We start from the raw sequence: 23,553 nt of genomic DNA, 5'->3' as shown, positions 1-23,553 counted from the left end.
GTCGTTTTTAATTATTAAAAAAAATCTTACTTTTACAAAGTGATCAAGAAGGAAAGGTGTTTAGACAGGACGGGCGCTGTGGCGGGGTGGTAAAACGTCGGCCTCTTAATCGGAAGGTCGAGGGTTCGAATCCCGGCCGCGGCCGCCTGGTGGGTTAATTGTGGAGATTTTTCCGATCTCCCAGGTCAACTTATGTGCAGACAGCTTATCCCCCTTTGTGTGTACACGCAAGCACAAGACCAAGTGCGCACGGAAAAGATCCTGTAATCCATGTCAGAGTTCGGTGGGTTATAGAAACACGAAAATACCCAGCATGCTTCCTCCGAAAGCGGCATATGGCCGCCTTAATTGCAGGGTAAAAACGGTCATACACGTAAAATTCCACTCGTGCAAAAACACGAGTGTACATGGGAGTTTCAGCCCACGAACGCAGAAGAAGAAGAAGGAAAGGTGTTTAAACAGACTGTAAGTACTGCCTTGTGTTAAAATCACTTGTGTCCAGATTTTACAGTTTGAGCCCTGTACATGTAAACTTTCGTAAATCAAGAGTAAAACCCCTCATTTATACCGAAAAGAGCTCCACGCTCAATGTCACATTATAATATATTCGGTTGGGAGTGTGTGTGCTAGCACATTGTATGCGGCCCAGTGAATCGCAACTTGACAGTTGTGAAAAAAAACTTCCACCGGGCACAGTAGAGACTCAGGTCAGTGTTATCGAGGCTCATTTGTGGTTGAAATTTACCCGTGTCTGGCGGAATCGGTCAAAAATGTACGAGGGTAGATCAAAAACAATTAGGGATAGCACTTAACCTTTTAAGACAACGCAGTACTAATCTTCTGAAACAACTTTTCTTTTTAAGCACTTAATAAAAGTTGCTTTGATTTGTTTTGAAAATAATTAAAAACGTCCTCCGCTAGCACCTCGGACAGATTAATTACTTTTTTCTGTTTACATCATATATGAAGAACAAAAACAAAGACAAAATTAACAACAGTAATTACTACTCAACAAACTGCAAATGCAGAATGCAGTTTATTAAATTTTCTTTGCTTATACATGTCATTATAATCATGATTATCATCCATGGAAATACAAGTAAATAATACAAGCAAATACACAAGAAATGTATACTCATAAGTTCAATGCAAGTCTTTCAGAAAAAAACCCATCAGAGCGTTATGCCTTTAGTCCAATTCTGGACTTGTTTATGCACATATTCTAATTTGACATATTGCAGCACAATAACTCTCTCTCTCGATCTCTCTCTCACACACACACACATACACGCACACCCATGAATACACACACTCTCACACACACACAAACACACACACGTTCTTAATCTTACACACTTGCACACATCAGTTCACACACTTAAAGACAAACATGCAGCACCATTTTAAGACTTGAGGTTTTCCATCATGCTACTGGCTTGTCGCAATTCTGAAACAAAACAAGAGAAACATGATTTTAATTCAAACGCGGCTATTTCTCTGTCATTCATTCCTTGTACAGCAACTGAAAGCTCACCATGCACTGCCAAAAACCACACAAGTCATGCATGCCAAGAGCATTCAAGGCACATTCCGCCCCGTGTCAACAAGTTGGTTCCATCACCATCTCAGATCCGTCGCGATATAACCTTCGTGGTTGAAAACGATGTAAAACACCAAATAGCGAACGACAAAGAAGAAGAAGAAACACCAAATAAAGAAAGAAACCATCGCAGATGTGTCCAGGCTTTACCTGGGATAAGACCACTTGGACACATACCGAAAATCAATGCCTTGGCTGCTTCCTGTGCAGAGTTGAAATATTTTATGAATTAATTTTGTAGATTGACACTTTGTGGCTTTCAAGAAATTAATTCCTAAAACAAATCCTACTCTGCACAGCATGCATATGTTGATTGTTGGTTTGTGTCCACATGGAGGGATGTTCTTTGATCCTGTGTAAAGCCTGGCCAGCTCTGAGACGGTCAAACAAACTTTATCTTACATACGTGAGTGAGACCGCATACCTGTCAAGTCCTACGCATTCTGCGTAATTCTTACGGGTTTTCTGTGTTTTTTGGGTCCTACGTCGTATACCTCAAACCATACGCATTTTCAGCATTTAAAAAAAAAAAAAAAAAAAAAAAAATTTAAATTTTTTTTTTGTTGCTGGCATGGACTGCCGTTCATTCATTTCTGAGGAGGAGCTTGCACCAGCCACACAACAGAAGTTCTGGCATGATGTGCGCCAGTTCTACGTGGCCTGTGTGAGGAAAATATTGAATAAATTTCCATTTGGCAGTGAAACCCTGCAACACCTTCAAGTGCTGGATCACAGTCTGGGAGCTGACACACTGACTGCCTTCTTGCAGGTCAGAATTAACTCTGATGCATGCTGCCATGATTTTAAGGTGACTGGCAGCATGATTGACAAAGCAAAGATTTGCACAGATGAATACAACAAAGAACACAAGTGACAAGTGACAACAAAAATGAACAAACAAGAGTGCAGTGTAAATGTATTACAATCATGTAGTGGTAAATAAAGAGCAGTTTGTGTAGAAAGGAATTTATGTGTTTTACTTTTAGTTTGCGAAAAACAATCTGATTGGTTTAGTGTGTATGCGTGAGAAGTTGAATTTGTGCGTTTGTCCTGATCCACGCATTAACTATGGTTTTTGATCCCCAACTATGGTTTCTTATGCCATTTACTATGGTCAGAGGCCAAAAGTACTTGACAGGTATGGAGACCACTCATTAGATAACAATATAGCTATTCTGATGGACACGTGGGGGAATTCGGGGGCTGTGATAGGATGGTCTCACACATCCCTTAACGGATCATCAAAGCATAATGCTACGGAAGTCGGCCATTTTTGCCAATATCCAAAAACATATTGGCAATAACAAAGACGCATGGTTCCGGTTTCTTCCACGTGTATAAAGTACACGCATACCTCGCCAGGTTTGTTCATGTGACAAGTCAACAGACGATGCCATTTGCTTTGTGTGTGTTTTTGTTGTTGCTTAATGTACATGACATACATTACGTGTAAAATCCAGTTCATTAACAGGCAACAAACCTTGAAAATTTCCAGAAGCTGCAATCTGAAGCGACCTATCTCTGATTCTAGCAGACGATCGCTCCAATGTTAAACACAAAATCAGCAAACTCTCCTGTCACATAGAACGTCCATTGTATAGTGCAATGTTGAAATGAAGTTACCGGTCTGAAACATTTAGTCGTTTCTTCTGAGACAATCCTTGTTCTCTTATCATCTACTGTCGCGTGCATGCACGTTTGCATGTTTAGTTTTTCACACAAAAACTTTGGCCACACCACACAGCACTCACAGAACACCGATGTAAATAAATGAAAATATTTAATAGTTCCCAGTTGGGTGAAATATGGGGGTGACGATGGATGGAACGATGGAAGGGTTAACACGAATACATGAAGATGAACATAATGAAAATGAGAAAGTACACAACAGTCAAATAATGTCAACAAACGACATACGAGACAATCAGGATAGTCAAATACAAAGAACGTACGTCTTTAAGGCCCTCCTCATTCCATAAATGATATCTATCGTTGTAAGAAAGTACTTATCTACACGTTCGACGAATTCAGGGGGGGGGGGGGGGTGCGCCCTCGGGTCGACACCTGCGTCTCTGTCGCGGGGGTGAGAGAATCAGCCCAGTTGAGAGCTGTCACACGGCACACACTCTGCAGCGACGGCGCCGGTTCGAGGTTGCTGCCCAACAGCAGCGTGGTGGCGTCGCTGTGACGTTACAAAAATAGCTGCTCAAAACAGCGTAATGATGCCTCGGAGATGATCCAGAGGGGCTGCTCACACAGCAGCGTGGGGGTGACGATGCGAGAGTCCAAACTTGCTGCTCAAGCAGCCGCGTGGTGGTGCCTCCTCCATGCTGAGAAGCTAGGGTTCGCACCTTCCCGTCCGGTCTGTCTTCGACAGTAAACACTGAAAGCCTAGAAGGCCAAAGTCAATAATCTCCCCACAAATATAAGACACGTGACTTCCTCCTCCAATAGAAAATATTATTAGGGATGAGGAGGAAGCACAATGACTCTAAACTTTGGTTTCCTTCTACCATATAATTTACCATTATAATGATTTCCTTTTAAACGCTATGATGAACCCTATTTACAACAACACAAAGACGAGACAAAACAGTACAACTGGTAACTAATGTAGGTTCCCTGTCCCCTGCCACCGGCCGCTAATTCACCTTCAGCAAAAAACTGACAAAAGTCTATCCAATTAGACCAAGAAATATGACTTACCTCACACAGGCTAATGAAAATCATCACGTACACTTTACGCAACCGACTTTAACAAAGTCCACAGTAGACGTACATTACTACTGAAAATAACTTCGAACTCAAACGACAATTCACACACGAATTTCGAAGCCGTTCGACAAACATCTGGTCTCGGCCGAGACAGAAAAAAGAATGCCTATGAATTTCTCAGTCAGCAACCAGGTAAACGGTGAACTCTACAAATAGCGCGCAGCTTACCGTGAACGTCCCGTGCAATGCGTGCAAAGCGTGCAAGGCGCGAATCACTGAGCTAAGCCCAGCTTCAGGTCTTCTCACCTTGACACAGGTACCTGTCAGCAACGCCCGACCAAGGAACCTTATAACTATATACAACTGTCCGCGACAATGCCCCCCAAGTTAAGCATAGACATCTGTCTACACGGCAAAAGATCCCTCCTCAACGCATGCCCGACTGAGGTAGTCGGCTCCCACGTTGCGACTACCGGGAATCACCCGCACGGTGAAACTGTAGGCTTGCAACAACAAACTCCAGCGCATGAGCCTGCTGTTCACCACCTTTGCTGTCTGCAGGTAACGCAGTGGTTGGTGATCTGTCTCCAACACAAACGTCTGTCCGTACAGAAATGGCTGGAACTTCTGGGTAGCCCATACAACGGCCAGACACTCACGTTCAATGGTGGAGTACTTGCTCTCCGGGGTGGACAACTTCCGGCTGGCGTAGGCGACAGGGTGGAACACGCCATCCTTTTCTTGCATAAGCACAGCTCCCAGTCCATGATCAGAGGCATCTGTCCGGAGCGTGAATGACTGCGACAGATCCGGCAGTTGCAAAACTGGCTTTGAGGTCAGCCTGGCTTTCAGAGCCCTGAATGCCTTCTCACACTCGGCTGTCCAAACCACGGTGTTGGGAGAATTCTTCTTTGTCAGATCAGAGAGCGGCAGAGCAATTGCAGAGAAATTTGGAATGAACTTCCTGTAGTATCCGGCTAGACCAAGGAACGCCCGAACTTGCTTCTTGGTCTCTGGAACCGGAGCCTCATCAATTTTCTGCAACTTGTTGTCCTCAGGTAAGATCTCACCCTTCCTCACCACGTGACCCAAGAAACTCAACTCCTCGAACCCAACGAAGCACTTCTTCGGTCTGGCAGAGAGATTGGCCTGCTCAAGGCGCCGCAACACAGCCTCCAGCGCAGCCAAATGTTCCTTCCAGGTTTCGGTCGCCACCAGAATGTCGTCCATGAAGTTATGAACGTCGTTCCTCCCCAGCGGTTCCAGCAAAGCCCTCATCATACGGGAAAACACAGCCACGGCGTTCTTCAGTCCAAACGGCATGACTGTAAATTGGAACTGGCCTACCGGAGTGGTGAACGCGGTCATGGGACGGACGTCGTCTCGGATGGGTATCTGCCAATACCCCTTGGAAAGATCAAACTTGCTGAAGTAAGTCGCTCGACCCAAACCAGCGAACAGGTGTTCCACATCTGGGAGTGGTTCAGCATCGAAGACTGTCACATCATTCAGCCGCCTGTAATCCACACAAAAGCGAACCTTCCCATCCTTCTTGCGGATGAGCACAACAGGGGCGTTGTAGGGAGAAGCAGCCGGTTCGATAACACCCAACTTCTTCATGGCCTGCACCTCTTCCTTGATGGTCTCTACCTTGGCATAAGGTAAAGGGTACTGTTTCACTCGAACCGGTTTCGCGGATTCCACCGTCATGTCAAAAACGGCCAAAGGCGTCTGCAGGGGGACATCAGTAAGAACTCTCTCGTGCCTCTCCGCAATCTCCAACACCTGACGTCGTTGCTCTGCAGTCAGTGTAGCAGACAGGTTGATGTCCTCCACCGTTTCTTCGCCTTCCAAGCAGGGCAGGGGTAGTTCACGATCAGGCGAAATCATCTCCTCAGTTTCTTCAACCACAGCAACCGCTACGGTGGGTATCACATCTGAGGTGTCCGCGGTGTTTTGTCGGTCTCTGTACAACTTGAGAAGATTGGCGTGGTACAGCTTCTCACGCCCGTAGATCCGAATCCTGTAGTCTGACTCGCCCTTCTTCTCCAAAACGTCGAACGGTCCCTGCCAACACAACTGCAGCTTGTTCTTCTTCTGCGGCAGCAGCAACAAAACCTTGTCTCCAGGCTGGAACTGTCTTCGAACTGTCTTCCGGTTGAACACCTTCGCGTGTTTCTGTGCAGCAGCTGACAAATTCTGACGCGCCAGTTTGCAGGTTTCCTCAATCCGGTTCCTCAAGTCAACCACATACTCAGAAGTCGTGCGAACTTGCTCATCGACTGGCTCTTCCGTCCATAGGTTGCGAAGAACAGACATGGGTCCTCGCACTGTCCTGCCGTACAGAAGCTCAAAGGGAGAGAATCCAAGACTCTCCTGTGGAACTTCACGATAAGCGAAGAGGAGTGCAGGAATGTAGCGATCCCACTGCTTCGGTTTCTCTTGAGCAAGCTTGCGTAGCATGGTCTTGAGTGTTCCGTTGTATCGTTCCACCAATCCGTTTCCTTGCGCATGATACGGAGTAGTCGCTAAACCCTTGATGGCCAGCAAACGCTCCACTTCTTTCATCACCTCGGACATGAACTGAGTACCACGGTCTGTCAAAATCTCTGAGGGAATTCCTACTCGAGTCCAGACTGCCCACATCGCTTCTGCAACCTTCACAGCCTCAATCGACTTCAATGGAATGGCTTCCGGGTACCGAGTAGCGTAGTCCACAAACACTAAGATGTACCGGTTACCAGACTCAGAAGCAGGGATGATGGGACCCACCAGATCGATCGCCACACGCTCGAACGGCGTATCGATGAGAGGCATCTTACCTAACGGTACCTTCTGTGGCTTATGAGAAACCTTCTGACACTGATCGCAAGACAACACGAAGCGACGTATGTCTGCGCACATACCTGGCCAAAAGAACTGCTGCCAAACTCGATCACGTGTCCTCTGGACACCCATGTGACCTCCCATAGGCGGTTCATGGGCCAACTTGATAACACCTAACCTCAACTGCTGGGGAACAACAACCTGAGTATAGACGCTACCACCACCGCGATACTCACGGTACAAAATCTTCTTCTTCCAAACAAACCCAACTTCACCGGAGTGACCAGACGTTCTGACGTCCCGGCGATCTGCCGCCTCACGACAACTCTTCAAAGTCGGATCATTCCGCTGAAGGTCATGCAACTGCTCAGGGGTGACTGTTTCTAGCCCTGGAGCAGCAACATGCAACAAAGTCGGCTTCTTTCCTTCAGCGGCAGCCTGAGCACGAGTGACAACTGAGACAACCTTGGACACAGCGTACACTGGTAGAACATTCGCATCACCCAGCCGGGCGTGATTACCTACAATGAAATCAGCAACAGGTGTATCCATGACGATAGCCTCAACCTCACCAGTGTAGAAAGGACAATCAACCTGAACCTTAATCACTGGATAGCGCCTCCTGATGTCTTTCTCAGCCATAGAAACCTCAAGATCCTGTCCTGTGAACTGCGACCTTGAAACTAATGAACTCTTCACGACACAAACCTGAGATCCAGTATCACGCAACCCCTCCACTGCAATACCATCCACTACCACCAGGCATCTCGGGTCGTAGTTCCCTCTCATGTCAAATTTCATAAAGATCGGTCCAGTAGTTTAGTCTGAATCGCTCTACACACACACACACACACACACACACACGCACATACACCACGACCCTCGTTTCGATTCCCCCTCGATGTTAAAATATTTAGTCAAAACTTGACTAAATATAATGAGACCAAAAAATGGTACATTTCAGTAACTCCTCAACGCATTGTCTTAAAACTTGTCAGTGATTTGGGCTAACACATGTCGTTAAGTACACACGGAATCTCAAGTCATGTGAGATATTAGTTCTGCTGTTGCGCGACATGCCAGAACGAATTTTAAAAATAAAAATGTACCCTGTCCAATGAACTGAATTTGTAAAAAAAATTAGCATGCATTAAGAAAAATGAAAGCTTCAATTTACCTTTAATTTCATACATTTTCAACTATGACTGTTCACAGCGCACTTGTACGCACACACACATTCTTGGAAAATGCTCTTTCAAGAGCCATGATCAGTTAAGCGTGTCAGCCGTGAGCTTTTCTAGGCGTAGGCCTACATTTGCGCTCAGCGCTCTGAATGAGGCAAAATATTAATGTTCGCGTTGAAATCCTCATACCGCCAATGTCTGATAAAATATGTACATGAAATTTAATTGTGTGACGCATCTGTTATTGTTCTTGAAGATAACAACAAATTAATTGTTTTTCAATGAGTCAGCGAAGACCTACCATCAATTTAAGAACTCTTTCTGGCATGTCAATTAATAGCAGACTAATGTCTCAAATGACTTTAAAATCCGTATGAACTTTCCCACATGTGTTACTACTGTTAGCACAAATCACCGCAACGTTGAAGGCAATGCGTTGAGGAGTTACGAAAACGTACCGGTTTTTGTCTCATTACCCACTAAAACTGCCTTTTACAGCTTCTCAGAGGAATGACACCTACACAAATCAACATGCCTTAATGTCAGTGTTAGACCAGATATGTGAACAAAACTGACTGATTTGGATGCAGATTTGATTGTTTTTTCTATTGACGTGCAGAAGATGTTCTGACTTTTGTGCTCTATTTCAAAAAATAAATTCCAAATTCGGCGGTCGATTCACTAAAACGAAGTTTGACCATGAACAGTATCAATACTTACTTAATTTAAACCCTCCAGACTTTTAGCTTTTATATTATCTGAATGTCTGAGTATACACCCCCTAGATCATCGGTGACCTGAAGAAAGCAGTTATATACTCATAGACAGACGCGTGTGAAGCATGTTTAAATGTGGAGTACGCTCATTTAAAAAAGAAAATACACCAAGTTTGTTTGAGAATACTCCAAGTCCAAAACAGGGATTCCCAGGTCTGAATGTTGATTAAGGTATACTTTTGTGATTCGAATTGCCCCGAATGTTACAATCTTGAGCGCTTAGATCGGGCAAGTTTGGCTACCGCTCAATTTTAAAACCCGTACCGTTGAGTCGATCCCCAAAATTGGGAACTTAATTTAAAATTGCACAAAAGTCAGCCTATTTGATCTTCAAAATTGTCATGCATAGGCTGAAGTTTATGTCCACAAATGTAGGTTATTAACTTGTTGTGGGTTGCATTGTTTTTGGGTCAACCTGTATTTGGTTTTTTTAATAAACGGCCTCATCATAAAGATTTGCCCTCAAACGGATCTGCCTACTTTTTATGACGAGTATCATAGTTGGCTCAGTGGCTAAAGAAACATTCTACAGGATGAATAAACAAACAAACAAATCTCATGATTCTCTGTGTTTTAATGTGTGTGTGTTTTGGGGAGTTTGTTTTGGTTTTTAGTGAGAGGATGGCTGGTGGTTTGGATGGGGTGAAAAGCTGAGTGACACTGTGATTGTGGATAATTAAATTGTTGTTGCTGCTGTCAGTTTCAAGGCACCGTTCTTCTTGCAAACGCCAAGTTTGGCTTACTATTTTATATCTGCATGGGCTCTTACATGAGGTTAGGCCATCTATACACTTTGATACATACCAAACATTTACATTCTGACTGGGTCATGTGCAAAGTTGGAATGTTTGAATGAATACATTTTGCGGATTGATGCCAGTAGAAGTTAAACAAATTAATTGATCAAACATTCCAACACTTCAAAGTAAACACACGTGTTTTTGAGAGCTGGTATGTTAAAGTGGAGGGATGGTTTTATTCCACGTGAAGCCTGCATGCCACATCTGAGACGTTGAGCGAAATCGTTTACACAAAATATGCAATCATTGTTTATCATCATTTAAATTCAAACGTTCATACACAATGACACAACAAATGTTGTCGGAAACTCAAAAGAACACATGAAAGAATAAAAGATGATCAATGCAGCAAAACGCGCCACTTGTACAGAGTGGGTTACAATTTCATGTTTGTTTAATTTAGCCTTCACATTTCCCTTATCATATCTTATATTTTAACATCGTTCTGTTCTTGTCAGCTTGGAATGTTTGCAGTTTTTACTCACGAAACAGGTTAGTCTTCTGAAGTCAGTGCAACATCAAAGCTAAAATTTCACACATGAGATGCATTTTGATGATCAGCTCGAGCTCTACCATACCGAAGCAATGCATTTAAACTGGCGCAGATTAATTTTCAAATGATGTTCAAGCAACAGCTAGCTTCCTTATAGACAGAGTGTCTAAGTTACAAAATATAGTCATCTCAGTATCCAACTTCATTACCTCTGTTTCTTTGCTTGCTTAGAAGAACTTCTCAGAGTGTTTGCGGCATTCATCAAACAAGATCATACACATTAAAATATTGTCACTTCCTACTCATTGAATAATGTATTCATTGTATCTAATTATTCATGTTAAAGACCAGCACAAAATTGCAATCATTTACATATGTCACTGACATAAAGTATTCTATCCGATCTGGAAAAAAGGAAGAAAATCATAAGTGCATGATTCAAATCACTGATGATGTCTTGTAATTCGGTAGTGTTTCCAGTTAATCTTTTCTCTTTACATCTCACAATTCTTTTACTAGTTTATTTTGTAAGTAGAACACCAGGCCAAAACATTGTTGGCTCCTTTTGTATGACATCACACATTTTCAAGGATTTGCTTGCTAACTTGCTTGTTTCTTAATTTGTTTAATGATCGCTCCAAATTACATTCCTTCCTTTATCTGGCACTCTTGTTCTCAACTTTGTCCCTCCCTCTTAGCGGTTTAGAGAGAGAGGGAGAGAGTGAGTGTGTGTGTGTGTGTGTGTGTGTGTGTGTTAGTGTGTGCGTATGCCTGTGTGTGTGTGAGAGAGAGAGAGAGATAGAGACTGAGAGAAAGAAAGAGAGAGAGTTGATCTATTGTCTTGATTCCCTCATTCAATTTTCTTTTGTTGTATAGTGTAGAACTTAGACAGCTTCGTGACATACCTGTGGTGCGGTTTTATGGTCGTTTAACTCTCCATCGGTGAACCATGCAATTATTTCTCTTCAACGATTACTCGGTCTCTACTGACAACTCTAAACTCCACAAACTTTTTTCAGTTCAGAAATGTCAGTTTCGCTCCCATAAATTGAAACACAAACTTAAATACATCCATACATCATTGTCTGTTACAAAGTTCCAGCTTTGCTTTAAAATGCACAATCAGTATGAGGGACACGGACTTTTTCCCAGTACATACCGACTGAGCCATCACTCAAATCTTCGACGACACTGACTCAGCCTATATGCTGCGTACATCTCCCCGGTCGGGCAGTTTTAGCTCTCGTAATGTGCGGAAGAACTGAGAGAAACATTTGCGTTCTGCCTATGTTTGTCTTGTTTGCTCGCCAAAATAATATTGCATCGATCAACCACTCAAGTTCGCACTGTTACCATGCTCCCAATCCCATGCTGGTTTGTTTACCACTTTCGAAGGTGAAGAGTTCACCGCGCCTGCGCAGTGACGGGGATTCCCCGTGACGTCACTTGAAAGTTATGACCTACTCTTTTTGTTGGTAACTAAGTAGTCTCGACCAAGTTCGCTCTCATGCATTGCAGACTGACTAAATCTGTAGTTACGAACTGCGTAGTTCGAACCTACGTTTAGTTGCTAACTATAATAGTCTCCATTCATGCATTCCACTACTGGGCTATACAACTGAAAAAATATCCTTAACTTTTTTGTGCTCAGTGTATGTCTCTGCCCCCGACAATGAGTGTTGAGTGTGTATGTGGTTGTGCTTGTGTGTTTTCAAGACAGAGAGAGAAGTGGAGGTTTATTAATACGTCGATAACGTACCCCCCCCCCCCCACACACACACACATACGATCTCTCTCTCTCTCTCTCTTGCCAGAAATGTATTCAAAGCAAAACAACGGGAAAACAGGACAAAATGTTTTTCTTTAAAGCTTCTTTTGCCAAATGCACACTTAATTAAGTCAAAGACTGAGCTTGCTGCGTATGAATTAAGCTGCGTCATTTTATTAAACCGTTCTCAATGAAAACAGAGATATAGGATAAGTAATTAACATGAGTTCCTGGGTAAGATATCCCCAGACGTTTTATCTATTTTTTTTCGATATCCGTTATTTTGTGAAAGTTGGGGTAGCACTGTCACGCCCTCATTTTTCAATCAAATAGATTAAAATTTTGGTCAACCAATCTTCGACGACGTCTGGACTACGGGATTGAATTTCAGCTCGGCAGCGTAAAAATTAGTTAATTTGATTGCTCATTTGAGTTGTCATTAAAATCGAATTTTTACAAACAGATTTAAAAAGGATTGCATCGTATTCCTATTCCTCAATTTCTCCCAAATTCATGTTTACTCTAAAAATGTGATCAGAATGACAGAAAATAGGTTAAGTAAGTACCGCGTTCGCACGCTACGCGGAAACGAGCGTGACCGGTCGACCCTTCTCAGTCGGTCTTTGGGCGTGGTTAGTCGAGACTATGTAAATATAGACCTGGCGATGACTGCATTTTTGGTGTTAATCTGTTACTTTGATGCCGACAGCTTGACAATTTTTTTTATATCGCTTCACGCGATTTGTTTTCTCATGTGTTTGCCTGACAATTTACGCCAGGCGAACCTGTCTTTACATCAGTTGGCGTGACACTGAATATAGCACACATTTTTGGAGCCCCTATGTCTCATACGGTTATTGTGAATCTGAAAATATACATGACGAGTTACAGTAATTTTATTTGATTGTGTAAGTAGAGAAAATAATCCTCTTTCATTACACGTAAGAGTTAACACAAGCCAAACAATTCATGACACATTTGTTTTGTGCAAACAATGTGTGCAATCAAAAAGGCTGATGTATCAGGACTTTCAAATAAAGTGTTATGCCAGGAATGCTGATATATCAGGACCTTCAAATAATGTGGTATGTCAGGGATACTGATGTATCAGGACCTTCAAATAATGTGGAATGCCAGGGATACTGATGTATCAGGACCTTCAAATAAAGTGGTATGCCAGGGATACTGATGTGAGTTGCTTATTCTTGCTGGTGAAACCTATACTGGAAGACAATATTTGCAATTTGGTCATAAATACGAACTGACAGGTTTGGTAGTATATTCGGTGGTGTTGCCAATTATGCGCAGTTGACAAACCTATGGCTCTAGGCTCTTTACAAAGGAACATATATATCGTCACTGGCCTTCAAAGACCTCGTAACTCACATTTTCCCGATTTTCGGATTTTTGCATGGTTCCGTCCCTTGATTTTTTTCCTATCATCTGTGAAAAGCTTGTAACTCTATCTATTTTGCAAAGGTCTTTTTCCCCTGATTTTAAAAACCTCGTATTGCGTTTGGTGTTGAGACATTAGCGGGAAAACCTCGTATTGTCTGTTTGAATCCCTGCGAGTCTGTTGAAAATCCTCGTAATTGTTCCTTAAATTCAAAACAAAAAAGTGAAAACCTCGTATCTACACGTTTTGATCTGGTGAAGAGGAAATTGAATTTTAAAACACTCTTTTGTCATTATCTCAGAACTATGATTTTGAAGATACGAGGTCTTCGAAGACCACCGACGATATACAGAATAGAACAATTAAAAGTACAACCTACATAAAACAATCATACAGACACAAATCACCACATGTACTGTTCACACAATAACACAATATATGCAAAAGACACTTTCTCCTGTATGTGTCAACATGTGGGACTTTAAATGCCCTTTCCGAGCAAATTTCACTTTGCAATAAGGACAGGCATGTGGCTTTTCTCCTGTATGTGTTAACATGTGGGTCTTCAAATACCCTTTCTGGGCAAATTTCACATTGCAAGAAGGACAGGCATGTGGCTTTTCTCCTGTATGTGTCAACATGTGGGTCTTCAAATTTTCTTTCCGAGCAAATTTCTTTCAACAACGAGGTCTTCAAATACCCTTTCTGGGCAAATTTCTTTGAACAACGAGGACAGGCATGTGGCTTTTCTCCTGTATGTGTCAACATGTGGGTCTTCAAATCCCTTTTCTGAGCAAATTTCTTTGAACAATGAGGACAGGCATGTGGCTTTTTTCCTGTATGTGTCAACATGTGGGTCTTCAAATGCTCTTTCCGAGCAAATTTCTTTGAACAACGAGGACAGGCATGTGGCTTTTCTCCTGTATGTGTCAACATGTGGGTCTTCAAATGCCCTTTCCGAGCAAATTTCTTTGAACAACGAGGACAGGCGTGTGGCTTTTCTCCTGTATGTGTTAACATGTGGGACTTTAAATGCGCTTTCTGAGCAAATTTTACTTTGCAATGAGGACAGGCATGTGGCTTTTCTCCTGTATGTGTCAACATGTGGGTGTTCAAATGCGCTTTCTGAGCAAATTTCTTTGAACAATGAGGACAGGCATGTGGTTTTTCTCCTGTATGTGTTAACATGTGGGTTTTCAAATCCCCTTTCCGAGCAAATTTTACTTTGCAATAAGGACAGGCGTGTGGCTTTTCTCCTGTATGTGTCAACATGTGGGACTTCAAATGGTTTTTCTTAGCAAATTTCTTTGAACAATGAGGACAGGCATGTGGCTTTTCTCCTGTATGTGTCAACATGTGGGTCTTCAAATGCGCTTTCTGAGCAAATTTCTTTGAACAATGAGGACAGGCATGTGGTTTTTCTCCTGTATGTGTTAACATGTGGGTTTTCAAATCCCCTTTCCGAGCAAATTTTACTTTGCAATAAGGACAGGCGTGTGGCTTTTCTCCTGTGTGTGTCAACATGTGGGTCTTCAAATCCCCTTTCCGAGCAAATTTCACTTTGCAAGAAGGACAGGCGTGTGGCTTTTCTCCTGAATGTGTCAACATGTGGGTCTTCAAATGTTCTTTCCGAAGAAATTTCTTCGAACAACAAGGACAGGCGTGTGGCTTTTCTCCTGTATGTGTCAACATGTGGGTCTCCAAATACCCTTTCCGAGCAAATTTCACTTTGCAAGAAGGACAGGCGTGTGGCTTTTCTCCTGTATGTGTCAACATGTGGGTCTTCAAATCCCTTTTTAAAGCAAACTTCTTTAAACAATGAGGACAGGCATGTGGCTTTTCTCCTGTATGTGTCAACATGTGGGTGTTCAAATGCGCTTTCTGAGCAAATTTCTTTGAACAATGAGGACAGGCATGTGGTTTTTCTCCTGTATGTGTTAACATGTGGGTTTTCAAATCCCCTTTCCGAGCAAATTTTACTTTGCAATAAGGACAGGCGTGTGGCTTTTCTCCCGTATGTGTCAACATGTGGGACTTCAAATGGTTTTTCTTAGCAAATTTCTTTGAACAATGAGGACAGGCATGTGGCTTTTCTCCTGTATGTGTCAACATGTGGGTGTTCAAATGCGCTTTCTGAGCAAATTTCTTTGAACAATGAGGACAGGCATGTGGTTTTTCTCCTGTATGTGTTAACATGTGGGTTTTCAAATCCCCTTTCCGAGCAAATTTTACTTTGCAATAAGGACAGACGTGTGGCTTTTCTCCTGTATGTGTCAACATGTGTTTGTTTACACCCCCCTTTTGACCAAATATTGTTGTACATTTAAGGCAGGCATGTGGTCTTTTTCTTGTCAACATGTGATTGTTTACTTTACGCTTTGAATCATGTGTAACTGCACTCGTGGAACAGACATATTGTCGTTTCTTACTGTATGGGAGTGCACATCTTGTCAAATTGTTCTTCAAACCAGGAGATTCATCTTTACCACTCGAAGATCCATCTAAAACAATATGTTTTTCTTTCACTAACGTTCTGCTAAAGAGAAGTGTTCTGATTATTGTTCCTTTTTCCTTTGTCCTGTGACTTGTCTCTTTGTCCAGTGATGTCTTTGTCTTACTTGCAGTGACCACAGATTCTGTAGCTGAACATTTCTCCACCACAACAGCCTTGACTCTTGCAGTCTCACAGGTGAAGGTGTCAGAGGATTTCAAGTCACTGTGTTCCACACTCTCAACGTGTTGTGTGGGTTCTACTGGCTCTTGTTTCACTTTCACTTGACAGTAACAGCCTGCAGGCAGAGGACAAAATGCTGCTTGCGTTACACAGTCACGTGCAATGTCTGGTTTCCTGTCCTCTTCAACTTCCACACCATCACAAACAAAACTCTCACCATGCGCATACACACTTGTTGCAGGGATGTCTTCAGCTGCTGAACTGCTGGTCTCGGTCACAGCTTGGAATGCCTCAGTCTTGAAGTCCTGCCCCGCATTGCATGTACACTCCTCTTTGCACTTGTCGGAGACCTCCATCACTGGCCTTGCTCCACCCTCCCCCACACCGTCTTTTTTACGCTCGATATCATTAGAACATGTACCCCAATCTTGTTCTGAAAATGAAGCTGTGTCTGCAATGGTTCCAAAATCAATTGGGATTTCTGCTGCCCCTTGTTTCTGCCTAACAACTTCACTGTAAGCACTGGACGATGTTGGTATTTCAGCTGCCTCTTGTTTCAGCCAAACAACGTTGCTGTCAGCACTGGACGATGTTGGTATTTCTGATGTACGCTCCATCTGCACGTTGACTGTTTTGTCTGTCTTGAAATCTTCACCTGCTGGTGCTGTAACAGAAAATTCAAAAATGTTTTGTAAGTCTCGTGATGAAAATGTTTACATACCTTTTCTGAAGGTAGGACAGCATTCCTGAAAGATAGAAATTCACAACTCCCAAAGACAGAAAGATTCTCTTCCTGAAAGAAAAGAAGACACATTAACGAAAGACAGAAAAAGATGTCACTTAAAGGCACACAACTTCTCAGGAAAACAGTTCGGCTCACCATCTCAGATTTGGCAGGTCTTTGCATGGAATACGACCATCTGTCCACTTGGTCACATACCAGAAATGAACAGAGTGGGTGATCCCTGTGCATAGTGGACATTAGCTGATGAATTAAATTAAATGTCATAAATGCAACCACTGGCTTCTCAAGAAATTATTTATACATTGGAACCCCCCTTTTAAGATCCTTCAAAAATCGGAGAAAATCAGGTTTTCACTGTACAGCAATTTCAACTCACCCGGGGCAGAGAGGAATTGTTGGTATTACCAAGTGAAGGGATGGTCTTATCCCATGTAAAGCCTGACCTGATCAGAGATGCTGATCCAAACCATTTTCACAAGAAGGAGTGAGCCTTTAAAGTCATCTTCCCATGCTTAATGCTGTATGTGAGCTTGCCTGTCTTGTCAAAAGTATTTCAGATGAGTTTACTCAAGTTACATACACACACCCTGCGACCACAGGAACATAGGCTCAGTGGTTTAAGGAATCGTGTGCAAAGGGGAATAACCACGTTTTATCTCTAACTCAAGAGGAAGAAAAGGCAGTTGCTTCCCTTAAAAGTGACTTTGAGCGAAACTTGAATTTTTATGTTTTTGTTGCTGCCGCAGCCTCAATACGACCCCCACACACCTTACGCATAGCGTATATCGCTATCTCATTCTTTGGACCACAAAAACCACGTAGTGAAAGTCTACTGTTTGGAAATGTCGGATTTCAACATGACAAAACAGTTGCAGGTTTTGTCAGCATCAGTTTCTGCATTTTCATGTGTAATTGTTCTTTTTATTACAAAACACAAACTGAAATGTATTATGCTTCTGATGATTTTTGACAATCTGTGGTGAATATAACACCTATATTTGGATGATTTGCAACTTTCATATTTCTGCTTGATTTAAAGCAGTTGAGACACTTTGCCTTCAAGTGAAATTAAGACCAGGAGACATATACAAGAAAGCTAAATCAAAACTGATGTCGCTGTCTGGGCAGGTAGCTTTTGACCTTGGCTGATCATCGAACGCAGAAGAAGAAGAAGACCTTAGCCAATCACAACTCAGAAAAATGAATCAGCTATGTCCGCCTCACTTACTTTTTAAGCTAACCTACCACAAGGACAATGATAAAATTGAATATTAGGCATGGGAATTGAAAAAAGTAAAAAAGGCTGAACATTTTGAAGTAATTATAGCAATCAAAGACGCTTTGCATCAAGTAACTGGCGCGAATCAAAGGCGCTTTGAAAAGAGGGGTCCGGGTCTCCAAAGAACCCAACACCATTTGGTGTCATCTGAGCTCCGAGTTTACCATTAAAATCAGTTTTTTTGCCTCCCCCATTTATTTATGTGGTGGACACTTTTGCCTTTTTGGCGGACAATTCACATGACTGAAATTTTTTGAAAAATTGCAGTGTTCAACTCTGTGCAAAAAAAGTCAATGAAACCAGATAATTTTCTACATGACTTTAAGCCCAAAGAGAGTTGAGCAAGAATATGCAAGAAGCATTGTCCTTTTACTCATAGTTTAAGGGTAGAAAAGAAACATTGTCCTTTTAACTCATAGTTTAAGGCCAGCTTCCAAGGTGAAAATAACATTTTTTTTAACATTTTTGGTTATTTGGGTTGTTTGCTGTGTTAAGTACATAAACCACTCAACTATCACGCTATGCGATAGTTTTGGGGCAAAAAATAACCTAAATATTTTTATTTTAATTAAATGTGCATCAGGGGTGTGTCAAAAAATGCCTTGTGGCAGCTCATTAAATATTCATAAACTTTGAAAGTACATTTCTTCGGTTTGGAATGTAGCAGACGATTCATTCAAAGACCACTGTGCTCAGCGAAACCGAATCTACAAGCTTGATTTGACAGCCGAACTCGGTAGAAAGACGTATTTTCATTGGTCGATGTTAAACATGCCAAAGAACAGAGGGGTCTGGTTTCAGCCAATCAGAGAGCAGCTTTTAAACCGTGCTTGGCAAAGCCTTTCTGCTGTGCCATGTTTTGAGTTTTCACTTCCGTTCACAGCAACTGTAAACAAAACACGTGTTTCGAAGGAAAAACAAGTTGTAAACACCAGAATGGCGAAGAAAAGGAAGACCTACAAGAAGAAGAGTCGGACTGGGAACCCGACTGGCAGAAGAGGGACTTATCAGCAGCAAACTGAGCCCACATCGGCAGCGAGAAGCAGTGACAGCGAAGCTGAAGGTGGCGATGTGCACGCTACCCCCTCCACCTCGTCTGAGCCTTCGGGCTCGGCTGAGGAAAGCAAGCCTAAGTTGACTGCGTCCGAGTCAAAATTGAAAGAAGAAGAAGAAGAAGAAGAAATGGAGTTTGACAGTGACAGTGATCTGACTGGATTTCGTTTGATTGATTGTAAACTGTTGGTACAGTTTGTTTTTTCTTTTCTCTGCCCAGACTGTAAATGAGAACACTGAACAGGCAATGGCAAAACAGTGAAAAGGGGGGGGGGGGGGGGGAGGGGGGTTTGACTAAAAAGGCAATTTTGAACATGCAGGGTCACTATGGAGCTGCTATAAGGAACAATGTTGGAAACATTAACCAGATGAGGCAGGATATCTGGGCTATGTGGCGTCACAGGCGACTGAAGAAACAGGCAAAGGAGACCCAGACAAGAATGCTCTTCCTGATTATGTGACTGATGCCATCCAGCCAGTGTTTGAAACTCTGTCACAGGATTCTCTGCTCAGAAAGTGTCTACATGGTGGCTCACAAAATACAAATGAGTCATTTCACAATGTGATATGGCAGCGGTGCCGCCCCAAGACCATCTTTGTCGGCAAGAAGAGGATTCGACTGGCTGTAGATGATGCCACCATTGTTTTCAATGATGGAGAATGTGGACGCTTTGCTGTGTTTGAAAAACTTGGACTGGATGTAGGCAAATGGACAAGACTGAGTTTCCAGCAAATTGACAGAAATCGTGTCAGAGGAGCACAGATTCAAGCATCTGACGCCGCAAAGTTTGCCAGGAAGATCCGCGCATATATGAGACAGTAGGACAAAATGAGATTAGAATCGGGGGGAATTTTACCTTGCTGGGGCCCATGAGTAGATAAGTTGAGCATTTCTTTTGCCCCAAAGTGTATATTGGAACAAAAAAAAAATAGGCATTCTCATCTGACTCATGCACAACAGTCCTATTAAAGTTATCTTAAACTTTAAACTCGTTTTTCTCTAAAACGCATTTTACACACATACCGTCACTATTTTCCACACATCTCAAAAACTATTAAATGAAATCAAATAAAATTTTGTGTGCTGCATGATTGATAACAAAGGCACATTTTGCTATTTTATTGGAACATTAGAGCACATGTAAACATCCCTATGAGAGTCACATAAAAGTCATAATTTCAGAATATAAAAAAAAATTAAATTCTGCAAAATACACTCTTGTAAAAATAGCACACTGTTTAGTGCTCAATTTGTGGTAAGTGTGTAAAATTTCATGTCTGTATCTGTCTTGCATTAAGAGTTATTTGGGAAATGATTATCATACATTTTCGTCATGGTGTTTTTTTATATTTAATTTAATTTTATTTTTAGATATCAAAACTTTGTATTACACTTAACTGAGTTATGTCTGAGCGCTCAGACACACTTGAAGAATATATGAGCCAAAAATGGGAAAGATCGGCAGTGTTTCTGAAATGCTATGGCAGAAAGATTTGAACACGTTTTTTGTCATTTTTGACCTTGGAAGCTGGGTAGAAAAGAAACATTGTCCTTTTAATTCATAGTTTACATAGTTTAAGGGTAGAAAAGAAACATTCGAAAATTGTAATGGTAAATTTTCATTTGATCGATATACTTACCCAATTCACATATAGCAATTTACTTCAGTTTAGTGCTAGGACGCTGAAAACTACGCTCACCCGGTAAGGGGGAAAGTACCCTAAAAATATTTATAACAGCCTTGACCGTCACATGCTGACGTCATGACAAGGATACCTCCCAGCATGCTCTGCGCATGCATGCTCCCGCCGCCATCTTGTAAAATCATTCGCTCGAAGCGCCCCATTATATTTTTAGGGGAACTAAAGCGGGGTAGGCGGGAGGGACTTCAGTATGTGAATTGGGTAAGTACATTAATCAAATGAAAATGTACATTAAAATTTTCGATTAAATTACATATCTTATCCCAATTCACATATAGCAGATTGCTAATAAAGGTGGTGGGATGCTCACCTATGAGCTAGGCAACAATTGCCCTGCTGCTACCATCGCTGGTAGAGCCTTGGTACTGTCCTGCCGCGCAATGGAATTGTCGCGCAGGTAAAAGTTGATCAAAAACATCCTCAGATCTCCAGGAGAAGGAGTCAAGGACTTAAGATAAACTTCGTGATTGTAGAACCAACATAGCTATGTCCTTATCCCTCTTTGTGTCCAAAGACAATGAGAGTAGCTTTTGTTGTGATCTTAACTCCTTGTATGAGCCAGTAAGGAGCATATAGTGATCTAACCAGTCAGATTCATATCGCCTATGGCGAGAATCCTATAAAGAGGAATAACTTAGACCATCAGAGATGGTTATCCTGACTTCTGATTATTGGCTAAGAAGTCTGGCCGTAAAAGAATGAGATAGAACGTTTCTATTGAATACTATGTCTCCCAGTAAGCCAGCGAGTGCGTGAATCTCGCTACCTCCGTGTGCCATAGCTAGAAGCAAAGTGGAGAGCGTTTCACACGTCAGATTATGAAAACAAGAACGGACTGTAACTGTTCAAAATCTGTGGAGCATTGAAAACTCCAGTATCAAAAGACTTGGACTTGTCCTGCTGTGCCCTTTGGTTATGCCGCTATCTAGCCTAAGGTCTCTCTGTAAAGGGAGACCTGTAATCTTATACTGCGAGATAAGAAAGACACGCTGATAAGATTAGGAAGAAACATAGCCTAAATCAGGTGAGGCCTATGAGTAGATCCATGCTCTACCTCGCACAGTCTGGAAGGAGCCCAAAGGAGAACTGTCCAAGTACGAACATGTCCCCCCCCCCCCCTTTTCTTCCACCTTGTCTCAAAAGACTTAAGAGTGGAGAGGAAGGCCCTGTTTGCGAGAGTGTGACAGAATGTCACTAATCCTTTCAGAGAAAAGAATGAAATACAGAGAAAACAACAGTTGTCCTCAATGGCTACGGGAGTGGTAACAGTGAGAACAATGTATCCCAGTCCCTAAGCGGTGGCTTGAAAGAAAGGGAGGCGAACTCCGGTGAAACCGGCAGTGTAACCCTCTAGGGAGCAAAGTACTGCTGATGTTGTGTTTGAGTAAACTACAGTACAATAGCTGAAGCCGAAAGGCCGCAGCTTGAATGTTAAAGAGATTGCCTGCCGGGCCCGTGTTCCAAACGGTCACCCATCCCGGTAGAAACCGGGCTCAATAGTTGTTAACCTTGGTGGTCAGAAAAGACCGTGTTGCAACCTTAGGTTGTGCACGGAAGTCTAAGTCTAAGCCACGGCTGCAAGAAGCGGGTATACTTTCCCTGTTTGCAAAGCAGGGGTGAAAAATCAGGAGTATTGAAATCCTGATTGCCTGTTAGTATTGTGCTAACCAGCCCGCAATCGGGGAAGACACGACTGGGTATCGGGAAAACCGATCCGCTCTCAGACCATGCTCCCATCAAATCCCGTCCCAAGGGAGGAGTGAGTGAGCGTCTTATGAGTTTTAATTGCCGATGGCTGTTTGGTTAGAGGCATTACATGTAGCTAGTTCTGAAACCTTGGGAAAATATCTTCAAGGAAAGAGAACTGGATTAGAAAATAAGTGGACTCTGTAGAAGAGTATCGGTTTGTCTACCTGCACCCAAAACCGCCGGAGAGCGTGGTGGGTGACCGTCCACTCCGTGTGAAGTACTTTCAAGGATCGACTGAGCGAATCTGCCAAAACAATCAGTTTCGCCGGCAGATGTTTTGCCAATAACCAGATCTGAAGCTGTAGACAACCACTTTAGAATTCGGCATGCTTTGAGAGAAAGCGTGTGAGAGCGGGAACCGCCCCGCCTGCTTATGTAGGCTGCAACTGTATAGTCTGTAAGGAGACGAACATGCTTGCCTGACACCAGAGATAAAAAGACCTGGAGACCGTGGGCTACAGCTTGTCTCGCTGACTCTGTTTCCAGCCTGACGGGAAACTTGAACGAAGGCGGGACTCTGGTTAAGGGAGCTTTTCCCTCCTTCCAGAGTAGCCTGACCCCCGAACGCACTATACCCACTATCCACTGATTGTTTACTTTTAGCAACCAAAAGCATGGTGGACGCATGGGCTAGTGGTTCAGGGACGCATCATTGGGGGTTCGCTTTGCGTCCCGACCCCCTTGAATTGCCGAAAGACGGCTTCTTCTTAGGGTAAGGCGCGCCTCTTCCCCGTCCTCATGAAGAAGAGCTGGCTTGTTCTGATCTGCCCCTATTCGCCGAAGAGGCGGAA

At 42.7% G+C, this 23,553-nt stretch overlaps 2 protein-coding genes across 2 annotated transcripts in view; both read right to left on the bottom strand.

Moving 5' to 3' along the window:
• Positions 1–1,001: 1,001 nt before the first annotated feature.
• Positions 1,002–23,553, bottom strand: part of LOC138949752 (COMM domain-containing protein 4-like) — a 62,308-nt gene continuing 39,756 nt past the window's right edge. Inside the window, exon 9 of the mRNA XM_070321572.1 lies at positions 1,002–1,447. Coding sequence (XP_070177673.1) covers positions 1,404–1,447 — 44 coding nt within the window. The 3' untranslated portion in view covers positions 1,002–1,403. The remainder of the gene's footprint in view (positions 1,448–23,553) is intronic.
• Positions 13,796–19,112, bottom strand: LOC138951400 (zinc finger protein 431-like). Its single transcript, XM_070323011.1, has 3 exons — positions 19,082–19,112; positions 14,539–16,896; positions 13,796–13,809 (listed from the first exon to the last, which is right to left on the bottom strand). Exons 1-3 carry the CDS (start codon positions 19,110–19,112, stop codon positions 13,796–13,798), a joined length of 2,403 nt encoding a protein of 800 aa, XP_070179112.1.

This window comes from Littorina saxatilis, linkage group LG16 (genome assembly GCF_037325665.1).
Source record: "Littorina saxatilis isolate snail1 linkage group LG16, US_GU_Lsax_2.0, whole genome shotgun sequence".
In the NCBI taxonomy this organism is placed as follows: domain Eukaryota; kingdom Metazoa; phylum Mollusca; class Gastropoda; order Littorinimorpha; family Littorinidae; genus Littorina; species Littorina saxatilis.
The sequence above is the reverse complement of the archived record's forward strand: the minus strand, read 5'-3'. Positions and strand labels throughout refer to the sequence as shown.